The sequence below is a fragment of the Cricetulus griseus genome, assembly GCF_003668045.3.
Source record: "Cricetulus griseus strain 17A/GY chromosome 1 unlocalized genomic scaffold, alternate assembly CriGri-PICRH-1.0 chr1_0, whole genome shotgun sequence".
Classification (NCBI taxonomy): domain Eukaryota; kingdom Metazoa; phylum Chordata; class Mammalia; order Rodentia; family Cricetidae; genus Cricetulus; species Cricetulus griseus.
Window position 1 is genome coordinate 164,780,958 of NW_023276806.1, and position 12,884 is coordinate 164,793,841.

At 42.9% G+C, this 12,884-nt stretch overlaps 1 protein-coding gene across 2 annotated transcripts in view; it reads left to right on the plus strand.

Moving 5' to 3' along the window:
• The window catches only part of Poc1b (POC1 centriolar protein B), a 96,205-nt gene that overhangs the window by 9,419 nt on the left and 73,902 nt on the right, over positions 1 to 12,884 (plus strand). For both annotated transcript variants that reach the window (XM_027394138.2, XM_027394139.2), the window contains exon 3: positions 10,527 to 10,698. In XM_027394138.2, the coding sequence (XP_027249939.1) occupies positions 10,527 to 10,698 (172 nt within the window). The remainder of the gene's footprint in view (positions 1 to 10,526; positions 10,699 to 12,884) is intronic.

Below are 12,884 nucleotides of genomic sequence, written 5' to 3' on the forward strand. Positions count from 1 at the left end.
CCATGTCACACATATGTCTGCACAGCAGCGTGCAGTTGTGACCCATTCCCCTTTTAACACATGGGCAAGTGATTTAAAAAATACATTTAAAGGGAATGGATCCAGATTTTGGGGTGTGTGGGGGGGACTGGAAGGAATAGTGCGAGGGGAAACTGTAATCAGGATATATTGTATGAGAAAAGAATCTATTTTCTTTCATTTATTTGTTTATTTTGGTTTTTCAAGGCAAGGTTTCTCTGTGTAGCCCGGGAAGTCCTGGAACTCTTCTCTGTAGATCAGGCTGGGCTTGACAGAGATCTGCCTTCCTCTGCCCGCCTCTGCCTTCCTCTGCCCGCCTCTGCTCTCTGCCTTCCTCTGCCCGCCTCTGCCTTCCTCTGCCCCGCCTCTGCCTTCCTCTGCCCCGCTCTGCCTTCCTCTGCCCCGCCTCTGCCTTCCTCTGCCCGCCTCTGCCTTCCTCTGCCCGCCTCTGCCTTCCTCTGCCCTTGCCCGCCTCTGCCTTCCTCTGCCCCGCCTCTGCCCTCCTCTGCCCCGCCTCTGCCCTCCTCTGCCCGCCTCTGCCTTCCTCTGCCCCTCTGCCTTCCTCTGCCCGCCTCTGCCCGCCTGCCCGCCTCTGCCCTCCTCTGCCCGCCTCTGCCCGCCTCTGCCCTCCTCTGCCTTCCTCTGCCCCTGCCTCTGCCTCTGCCTCTGCCTGCCTCTGCCTGCCGAGTGCCGGAACTAAAGATGTGCATCACTATCACCTGACAAGAATCTATTTTTAATAAAAGGAAAAAATATTTTAAAAACTATATTTTGCCTATGTGCATGTGATTTCTTTGTCCATTCTCCACTTGGATGCCCCTCTTACAGATCTTCCCTCTTTTAACACTAACATAATCCCACCCCACACACACTGTACCTCACGTGTTGTATAGGTCAGAAACTATTTGTTGGGAGGGGGCACTCATAAGCACACTTGTTTGTGGAGGCCAGAGAACAGCCTCAAGTGCCATTCCCAGGTGCCACTTCTACCTTGTTAGATTTTTGTCTGTGATGTGCATTGTGCCTGTGTGGTATACGTACTTACTGGTCCCATTGTGTGTAGGTGCATGTGTGAGGCCAGAGGTTGATGCCAGGCATTGATTCTCAGTCTTTTTCCATCTTTATTGCTTTGAGACAGGATCTCTCACTGAACTTGAAACTTATTCATTTGCTGGCTGGCATATTGATTTGTCTAGCTGGCTAATAACATCGCCAGCCCAGGGATTACAGGTATATGTCATTTTTTTCAATATGGCTTCTGGGGGTTGAACTTAAGTTTTAATGTTGGCAAGGTAAGCACACTTTACCGACCATGCCAGCTCACCAGCCTGAGGCCGTACTCTTGAATAAACTAATTATGCTAGGCGTCAGCCGTGACCTGAAGAGGCTGAACTGGGAAGGAAAAAGGATGGTGGCTTTAAAAGGTTTCAGAGGACTTGGTAACCCCGAGCAGTCAGATCAAGATTGAAGTGTCTGAGGAGGTTTCTGGCTCTAAGAGAGATCACGTATCCATGCTTCTCACACCCACAGACCACATTTGGGAAAGAGATCAAGCATAGTACAGGGCTTTAGCTAAGGGATATGCAAAGCACTCTGGAAGTGTAAGTTCACACCATGATTGATGAGCACCGAGACTTAAGGCTTAATTCTAGTCATATCTGGAGGAAGGCAAGAGTGGGGCATGGTGGGATGCATATGTTATGCCCGTCTTTCTCCCATGCCTGTCTCCAACTCCAGGTTATCTTTAGTGGAAGGTTTTTTATAAAGCACCACAGATACTTTAGACACGAGATACTTTTTTCTCTCTCATCCAGGGCAGAGAAATTTTAAATTGGGGCCATTACTTAATTGAACTGTGGTTCAGTGCTTAGAAATAAAAACAGATTCTGAGAATATTAAATTGTTTACATTTTGTGGCTCCAGTTAGAATACTGTGATTTTATTGTGCAACCCTCTTCCATTTGGGTTTATAAGTGTGTATGCCTAAGGATTACCTTTTTTTTTTCTTAATGATTGATAGAGAATACCTTGTCATTGAGTTCTCTAGATTTCCTTATTTATTTTTCCCTAAGGAAAGCAGTCCATTGCTTTCTTTTGTGGCCCAAAGGCCACTGTGACGCTGGAAATGCAGGAGCAGGTACAGAGTGTGAACCTGCAAACTTGTAGTAGGAAAGGACCGAAGAAGAGAGGATAGAAAGACTTCTGAAGTAACTGTATCAGTCAAGACTTCAGATGGGAAGGTGATTGAATTACCAGGCTATAAAATGAAAAGACCTGAGAGAACGTATAATTCAAATTTATAAAAATAGATATGGGGCTAGTGAGATAACTCAGCAAGCAAAGGTGCTTGTCCTGTAAACCTGATAACCTGAGTTCCATTCCTATGACCCACATAAAAGTGGAAGACAATAACTGACTCCACGAGTTGTTCTCTGACATCCACACATACACTGTGACACATGTGCCCACATACCCCCCCTCTCTCTCTCACACACACACACACACTTTTAACAATAAATATGAATGTGAACCTTTTTAGCAGATTCTAGTGTTTGTCCTCTGACTTAGACCCAGCAGTAACTGTTCTACAGACTTATAATTTGATATGCTTATATGAAAATCATGCCATTTACATAGCAGCATCATATAAAAAAGCAACAAGATTACAACCAACCTAAATTTAGTAATTTCATTAAATAATTTGAAGAATAGGATGCATATAGGTTTCTCCCTTCAGTTATAACAGTAACTGGGATCTGAAAATAATTGTAAAACAAGATTCAACACACAGTGCACCTTTTTCAGGCACAGATGTAGAGTGCAAAGCCCTGGCCTTTGTAGAATGATCAGCACACGAGGTGAGCCTGCACCTTGGCTTTCTCCCTAGCCACACTCTCCCTGAAGAATAGCAGAGGAGTGGAACAGAAGCAGCTTGTCCCACTGACTGAGCTGCTCCAGATACAGACTGGAAAGGCTGCCTTCTTGAGACGTTTTTTGAGCACAGCCTCAAAAGAGTGTCTGTCTATGGGGGTATTGTCCTAAAGCTTTGATTGACAGCCAAGAAACACCAACAGAGCAGGTTATTCCATTTGGAGGGCAGAGTCCATAGGACTCCCTCTCAAAGCACCACTACCTGTGAACACTGTTACCTTGGGACCAAACTGCAGCATGAGTTCAGTAGGGACAAAGCACTTAGCAATAAGTGACTTTAAGTTCTAGCTTCATTGCTGTTGTGGAGTATTAGTGTTACATTCGTTTATGCTGTGGAACATCTGTTTAATGATGCAAAGATGTGTTGCATTCATTTGTTTAAATCTGTAAAGCTGTGTAACTTTGCCTGTCTAAAACACCCGATTGGTCTAATAAAGAATTGAATGGCCAGTAGCAAGGCAGGAGAAAGGATAGGTGGAACTGGTAGAGAGAGAGAATAAAAAGAAGAGAAAAAAGGGGAAGAGGAGCAAGAACAAGGAGAAGAGAATGCAAGGAGCCACCACTCAGCCACACAGCCAGCCATGAAAGAAACGTGTACAGAAATATAGAAAGATAAAAGCCCAGAGGCAAAAGGTAGATGGGATAATTTAAGAAAAGCTGCTTAATAACAAGCTAAGCCAAGGCCAGGCATTTAGAACTAATAATAAGACTCCATGTAGGTTTATCTGGGAGCTGGGTAGTGGATGAGCAAAAGAGTAAAACAACCAACTACACATTGCAAATGATTAAGAAAAAATACATATTCAAAGGTATTTCTATAGAGAGAAAAGTGAGAGTGTCAACAGGCTACATGTAGATATGGTAAAATCTCCAGTAGGAAAAGAAGGTATGGGGGGGGTTGGTCTCTTATACTGTCTTGCAATTTTTCCATGGGCTTGGAATTATAAAAATTAAAATGTGCCAAGATGAGAAAAGAGAACACAGGATAAGATAGTTTGTATATTAACAAGACAGAAGCTCCAACATACAGTGAGCAGAAGGGAAAGGGAAGAAGCAGAGTGCAGACGAGCAGATACATGCTGTCCCCCATATACAGACTGTACAAGAAAAGACACACCAATGTCCGTGAGCACATAGAATTCCTGGTGCTCATGTGCCAGGAAAGGAGCCCTGGGGCTAAGGAGTAGAAGGAAGTTCATTAAGTACCTTTCATAGTATTCAAGTTCTGTAACAGGTACTGCTTTTACCAACTGAAAAGACACATGTTTAAATGTTTAAAACCCGGGAAACTGAAGAAAACATCATTTAGTTTTAGAAAATAGTATTTGGTTTTGTTTCAGTTTTGGCTTCCTGAGACAGAATTCATGATGTTCCTCTGGCTGGCCTTGAACTCATCCGTCCCACCCCCGAGCCCCACATATTCAAAGATTGCAAGTGTATGCCACCCCACCTAGCTCTAGAAAACTGTACTCCTGACAGATTAAACCTGTAAGTAATGCAGTTAAGTTTTTGTAAAATCAGTGATGAAGAGAACTTAGGTTGACTACAGAATGACACTGTTCCTCCAAGTGACAAACAGAAATTCGGTCTGACTCTCTAGTCAGAATGAAGAAAAGCATTTTGGGTTGGAATGTTCTATGATCTCACCTCCAGAGTCAAGGTAGAGCTGGAGACAGCAGAGTGTGCTCAGTTTTGTCAACTTGGCACAAACTAGGGTCACCTGGCAAGAGAGAACTTCAATTGTAGAATTGCCTCCATCAAAGTTGGTCTGTGGGCATCTCTGTGGGACATTTTCTTGATTGTTGACTGATATGGGAGGGTGTGCAGTTAGTGCCACTACTGGGCAGGTGGTCCTGGGTACAGTAAGAAACCAGGTTGAGCAAGCCACTAAGCAGCATTGCACCATGATCTCTGCTTCAGTTTCGGCCTCCAGGTTTCTGCTTGAGCCTGACTTCCCTCAGAGATGGACAAAAGAAACCTTTTCTTCTCTAAGCAGGTTTTGGTTAGTGTTTAAATCACAGGACTAGAGAAGCCTAACTAGGACAACAGACTTTGTTCTGTGTCCTAACAAGGATTTCTTCTGACAATGGATTGCCATTTTGACAATGTATTTTATATAATGTATATATAATATATATGCATATATCTAAGTAAGTTTTTCTTAGATCGGTAGATTTACTAGCTAACATTTTTCTTAAAATCCTCCCTTTGGCATTTTATCTTAAAATAGAGCAGTAGAATGATGAATGCTGTAAGCTTTGACATTTTAAATTCTGTGGTAATGTTTACATAGGGTGTGGTTCCATAGAAATGTAGGAAAGCAAATTCTAAGGTTACATGGTCCAACAGTGACATCCATACTCGAATACTATTTGTTTTAATAGTAATACTGTAGTTTACTGGAGCAGTTCTTAACTAAGAAAGAAGATTAAGGGTTGGGTGAGGTTACACACATCCGTAATCCCAATACTTCAGAACAGTTGGGATGGAGGAGGATCTGGAATTCAAGGTCATCATTGGCTCATGACAAGTTTGTGTCCAGTTTGGGCTACCTGATACCCTGCCTCAAAAAAAGAAAGGAAGAAAGGAGAGAGAGAGAAGAGAAAGAAAGAAAGAAGGAAAGAAAAAGAAAGAAAAGAAAAACAACAAAGGAAGAGGGGAATTCAGGCAAAAGATTCAATGCTGGTTTACATATTAGTATGAATATCTTTACTTTGTTGTTGCTGTTTGTTTTTTTCAAGACAAGGTTTTTCTGTGTAACAGCCCTGGCTGTCCTGGAAGTTGTTATGTAGACCAGGCTGACCTCGAGCTCGTAGAGATCTGCCTACCTCTACCTCCCTAGTGCTGGGAGAAAAGGCATGTGCCACCATGCTCTGTTTGCTTGCTTGCTCACTTTTTTTTAATGCTCTATTAATTATTTTTATTTTATTTGCATTGGTGTTTTGCCTGCATGTAAGCATGTGTGAAGGCATCAGATCCTCTGAAGCTGGAGTTGACAGACAGTTGTGAGCTGCCATGTGGGTGCTGGGAATTGAATCCCAATCCTCTGAAAGAGCAGCCACTGCTCTTGGTGGCTGAACCATCTCTCCAACCCCATTTAAAAATAATAACAATACTATATTAGTAGTTTTTCTGAGATGTAAGAGAAAACAAAGTATACCAAGCTTCACCTAACTGGGGCACCTCTATTTCTGGTGTGTCATAACTGGTAGGCGTCTCTTAATTCTGACTCTACACTGAATCTTTTAGCCATCACACTGAAGTTAAACATCTTGGGCTCCATGCAGGTACGTACTCCCTAACTGATGTTCACGCTTGTGTCTCATTAGCATCTCAGAGCAAACTCTTAGTTTTCTGCCACTAGACCAGTAGTTCTCAACCTGTGGGTCAAGACCCCAAAATATTTACATTATGATTTATAAGGGCAAAGTTACAGTTATGAAGAAGCAATGAAAACAACTTTATGGTTGGAGGTCACCACAACATGAGGAACTGTATTAAAGGATCGAAGCATCAGGAAGGTTGAGAACCTTCTGTTCCAGAGCCCCTTCTATCCTGGTCTTTCCCATCTCATTAAATGACCTTTAGATTTTCCTGGGTTCCTGGCAGTCGGGATCCTTGTGCTTCTCTTCATCAAGTCCATTAACAAACCCCATAGTTTCTACCCCTCCAGTTCCCACAGCCTCAGACCTAGTAAGATCACCATCCCCTCCAAAGTGCACTATTGTAATCCTGGAATTGACTTCTTTCTTATACTTCCTCTCCCTGTTTCCTGTGTGATAGATACGCTTGTTAAACCAACCCCAGAGCAAGATGCTGAGTCACCACCAGTAAGGCCTTAGTCAGCTTTGAATTACTGTGACAAATACTTGTGAGTAGCAATTCAAGGAGGAAAGGAGTATTTGTGCTTCTAGTTGGAGATTTCAGTTGGTGGCCAAGTTACCTCTTTCACTTTTGGGCCTATGGTAAGGCATTATGTCACAGCAGGAGCGCATGGTAGAGGAAGTTGCTCCCCTCTTGGTGACTGGGAACCATAGCCTCACCCCTCCCACTAGACCCCGCCTCTCAAAATCCATCACCTCCTAATAATACCACAAACTGGTGACCAAACCTCAGCCATGTGGGTCTGGCTGAAGTTCCTTATAGTGTCATTCAAGTCTTTGTCTACCCCCCCCCCCCCAAGACAAGGTTTCTCTGTATTGCTTTGGAGCCTGTCCTGGAATTCGCTCTGTATACCTGGCTGGCCTTGAACTCACAGAGATTTGCCTGCCTCTACCTCCCAAGTGCTAGGATTAAAGGCATGCACCACCAATGCCGGCAAGTCCTTGTCTTTATGGTGGGGAATTTTAACGTCTCATTTAAGCAAACTTGGCTGTGTGCTCTTCTAAAAGCTCCCTGTCCTCTATGTGATATTTCATACATTCATAATTAATTTGTGTCTGTCATACAGGAAGACTACAGCATGACTCTATCTACTTCGTGTTGATGGGTAATGAGTTTCTAGCATGGGGTACTTTGAACAGTACTGCTACAAATACTGGCTTGTCTTCTGTGAAATGTCCATGAGTTCTGTTTGCTATGTAGGTTGGAGTGTAGCTGCTGAGTCAGATAAGTGTATGTTCCACTTCAGATAGATACATTCAAACAATTTCCAAAGTGATGATACCAACCGGCATGCTGGGAGAGCCCTGGTCAGCCCACGTCCCCAGAGAGTCAGGGTCTCTTTCACTGTAAGCATTTGGATTAGGGTGTGGTGACACTGGCTTCCAGATGACTAACAGATTGAGCACCTTTTCTTATTTACTGACTTGTGGTGTATAAAAGAGCCATCTGGTAACCCTTTGCCTGTTCTTGCTAGATTGTATGCATTTTCTACTGATTTATATATTTGTAGATTCTAAGCACACTTTGTTAACTATTGGGGTATTCATTCATACGTACATGGAAACATAATCTTCTCCCAATATATAGCTTACTTTTTCCCTTGATTAGCTGTGGGGGTGGGGGAGGGGGTTAGTCGAGATAGGATATCCCCAGAGTAGCTCAGTCTGACCTGGAATTTACTGTAGCCTAGGCTGGCCTCTAACCTGTACATGCTCTTTCTGCTTCAGCCTGCTGAGTCCTGGAGTTGCAGATGTATTCCACCATGCTCACAGCATAATGGTGTTCCTTCTCTTTCTTTCTTCCTTTCTTTCTTTCTTTCTTTCTTTCTTTCTTTCTTTCTTTCTTTTTCTTTCTTTCTTTCCATTTTTAAGAGACACAGGCCTCACTGTGCAGCCTTGACTGGCCTGAAACACTGTGTACGCCAGGCTGGCCTTGAGTTCACAGAGACCTTCCTGCTTCTTCTTCCAGGCACTGGGATTAAAGGCATATGCTGACACACCCTGCTTACAGTGATTTTTCCCCCCAAGGGAGGAAAATGTTTTCATTTTACTATAGCACAAATGTCTTTCTCTTTCTTTATATGATTAGCAGTTTATGTATCTTGTTTAAGCAAACTCGGCTTACCTCCAGAGCATAAAGCTATTCTATGTTGTCTAAAAGCTTATTGTTTTACCATTTTAATGACATTTCTTTTGGGGGAAAAAAAACCAAACATCTTCTCCAGTGTCAGTGACAGTTTTCCCACCCAGAGCATGGGGGTGCCTCTTTTCAAAACCCAGTGGCTTTCTACTGCACTTGAAGTAAACTGTACTGATCACTGTACCTCCTTGACCTAAGTCTGTGCCCTGTGAGGGAGAGCTGTCTAGCCTGTCCCCTGTTTTCTAGCACAGTCTCTGGCTTTGCACATGGATTTTCTTATGCTAAGCACAGTGCTCATGCCTGTATTCCCAATTCTTTGAAAGCTGAGGCAGGAAGATTGCATGTTTGAGGGCAGTCTGGGTTATAAAGTAAAACCCTGTCTAAAAATGACAACAAAATTGCTTCGAGGCCTTTTGGCCAAGACAAAGTGGCATTCCTTCTACTCTGAGTGCTCTTTCTGCCATCTTAGCTAGATCACTTCATCCACCTTCCCCAGAATAGACCCTCTCATCATGGTGTCTGGCATGAGTAAATGATATGTTAAGATGCTGCTTACATGTATGATGGCGCTAACGATGTCTTACTATAAGATGTCCCTCTGTGTGATCTTTCTTAGAGGGAACAGGTTATGTCTTACTTGCTGTTGCATATCCTATTTGCAGCATAATACACAGAATGAAAATTGGATCCTAAGTATAGTGCATATGTAACCAATTGTTTTCCCGGTTTGTCAGCACTAGTCCCCAGTAAACAGACCCTAATACCGATGTTTGGAGCTTGGATGATCTATGGTAGAACATCAGCTTTTTTGCACTCTTTTCCCCCTTCCTTTTTTTTTTTTTTAAGGAAAGACATTGAATAAAATGTCTGAACAAAAATGTCTTTATGGCTTAAAGCCTAGAAAGTCACTGGACTGTAAGTGTGGATAATGCATAGGCTGGAGAACTTAGGAGACTTCCATAATTGTATAAAGCTGGGCCCAATTTCTGCCTGTCAGTGATGCTTACTATACTTTAAATTCACAAAGTTGCCATTTTCCCTTAAGCCTTCTGTATGTATGTAGTGATTCCCAGTGACCTGATTCCTATTATTGGGGCTGTTCTGGGATGTGTGTATAATAGAACTTGTTCTGTAGGCGTGAGTTAAATTCACCTCTGCTAAGAGTTACTGTTCATTCTTTGTCAGGGAATTTGTTTCCATTATTGAGCACATTCATGTTTCCTTTACTTAAAGATTTTTAAGCTAATGTCTGGCATACAGTTCTTTTTATTAATCATCAAATGTCAGAAAATTACAGCTGAGAAACAGATTTGGAAGGTAATCTCACCCATTCTTTAAAAGTGTTTCTGAATCAGTTGACAAAGTTAGAATGCCTTTGATGGGTGATGAATTTCTCAAGCTTACCTGTACTGTGGGTATGTGGGAGAATAACGGTATTCCTAGGGAACATTCATGAAAACGTTTAGCAATGAATATGGCGTGATTTATACAACGCATTGCACATAGTTCAGGAAAAAAATTGTTTCTGCATACACACATGTTCATGTACAAAGAGAAGCACCAAGGACATACAGACAAAATATTAACAACAGGTAGGATTAGGCAAAGAGTGTATTAGTGCTATTTATGCTGTTATGGCTTCTGAGTGAACTCACTTCCACATAGTTTTTTGAAGTAGCTCATCTGTCCCTGTGAAAAGACTGATTACCCCAAAACTGAGGTTAAGGAACTTCCAGTCACCCACGGAAGACCAGTCACCTGGGCAGACAGAGTGACTCAGCCTAATGTACTCTTCTACCTCGTGCTTCCTTCTTGTAGCAAGTAGTTCCTGCACTCTCCTTGGATCCTGGGGCTAGTACCCCTGCTGGGAAGCAGGGCTCTACTAAGGTTGACTATTTATAATAAAATGAAAATAGTTTTAAATAATAAACTACTATTGCCATTGCCTAGTCAGCCCTACAATCTCCGACTTCTCTGTTACAGGTTGTTATTGTTGAGGCACGTGTGCATTCCTGTCTTAACCCTGGTTTATTTGTTCTTCTCTTTCTTGACAGCCACTGCTTCTTGGGACACCTTTCTCATGTTATGGAGTTTGAAGCCACACACTAGAGCTTACAGATATGTGGGCCACAAGGACGTCGTGACCAGCGTGCAGTTTTCTCCACAAGGAAACTTGCTAGCCTCTGCTTCACGAGACAGAACTGTTAGGCTCTGGGTTCCTGATAGGTGAGAAGAACAAACACTTGACAAGTTTTGGGTTGGTACTGTTAGAGGCTACTGAGGCCTGGGGATGCGTCAACTCCTTAGTGACCTGTACTCACTGGGGCCCTCATTTTAAACTATGTCATTCAACTCGAAATTATGTTCTTCTTTTGAAAAACCATTTCTAACCTGGAGATATGTACAGTATGTCTGAATCTTTGGGAGATGGCTAGCAATCTCTGTGTAAATCCAAAAGAAAAACAATGGCATAGATCAACATTTATTAGCCTCCTTGTGCCCATTCATGGGTTTTTAGGGGTGCTTGGAACCCTGTTGATGCCCTGTGCTTAGACTGTCCTGTCCCTTGTTGTTACCATTCATTTTGGAGCTCTATAATTTTCTCATTTAAAAAATATTAGACAAAAATATAAATCATTGCCTGGTGGTACTGGCACATGCCTTTAATCCCAGCCCTTGGGTGGAAGAGGCAAGCAGATCTCTGAGTTCAAGGCCAGCCTAGTGTAGAGAGTAAGTACCAGGACAGCCCAGGATACACAGAGAAACCCTGCTTTGAGAAGCCAATATATCATTGCCTTTGCTGAAGTCACATTCTCTGATAACAGATCTTCTGTGAGACACTGTTCAGGCTATTGTAAAAAGCTTTAAAGTAGGATGTCTTTTTGAGCTTTAAATTTTAAGTATGTAAAATTTCAAACATCCATAAAGAATGGATAGCACAGTTTCCCCATCATACCTGCCCACAGCCAGCCATCCTCGTATCATATATCTACCCCTCCTTTCCCTAGAGTACTTTTGAATGGCTCCTGTATATACTGTCACTTTCCTCTGTCCTGTAGCAGAGGATGGGAGCATCAGCATTTCACTTGACTCCATGGTGCAGGATTGATTTGTAGCCTGTAACTAAATGGGTTCAGGCACTTAGAGAGGAAGCAAGCTTGTGAGTGATGGCCTGCCACTAGGTACTTTATTCTGCCACCACCCAAGGGAAATTCTGTTCTGAAAAGTCTGAATATTATGCTGACAGAAGTGAAAACTCTTAAAGAGGATTGACATGAAAATGTGCTCGGACTGAAGGGGAAACTTGGAGATGGAAAAGGTGAGTTTGGGGCTCAGGCGGAGAAGCACACATTAAAAGCCTTCACTGTGGAAATTTAGGACTAATTCATTGTTTAAAGAGTTGCGGCCTGTTTTCTATTACTGATTGGAGAAACAGAGTGTTCCGGGTGGGGTGGGTGCACTAAAATCGCATTGAATCATTAACTTGGTATGGATATTTACATAGTGATTATATTTCTGGACATTGGTTTCTCTTTCTAAATAATGTCACAGTGGGGCCAGGGCAATGATGAATCGTGGCAATGGGGAATTTATATATCAGTGATTAGTTTCTCATCACTGCTTAAAATCCCCCTTACTGCATAACTTAATCTAAAAACTACCAGTTCTCTTCATGTTGTGGGTGGTTGGGATGTTTTTCTCCCCATTAGGTGTTGACTGAGGTCACCACACAGCCTCCTGAGCTGGTGGCCGATCTGAAAGTGTGTGCTCAGTCTTCCTTGAGCCTTCTCATCCAGCAGAATAGCCTAGACTTCCCTGCAGTGACATCTGAGCTCCAGGATTGTAAAAGCAAAAGCTGCTGGACATCTTCAAGACTAGGCCCTCAAATGCACAGTGTCCCTTGTGCTAGACAGAGTAAGTCACAAAATCAGACTGGATTGGAAAGAAGAGAGCAGCAAGGCACCAGCCCAGCAAAGAGTGCATGAACTCTGCTGCTTTGGTGTCTGCTGAGTTTCCTTTGCATCGGGGCCCAGGACAGGCCAGCCTAGCTCAGAAAGATACCTGTGTAGTAGCACAGACTTGTGGGTGGGGTGTAGACTGAAGTTCAGGGACTAGTTTAATGATACTGACTGACTGACTGATTGAGGCTTCCTGGTCACATGGGATGACAAGTCTTTGTTGTCTCCTGATTCTTTCCACAAGAATTCACCTTGGAAACTGACTGAAGTAGTCCTTGAATATTCTCTCCTGCATGTTCACTGCTACTATCAGTTATTCCTTATGTATTATCCTCTGCCTGATGATAGAAATTAAGGATAAAGTCACATTTGCCCCCACAGACCTCTGGCTGGGCAAGCCAGACTTAATCTATGAAGCTTTAAAGCGTTGATTCTTCCCAGTGAAATTCTGTA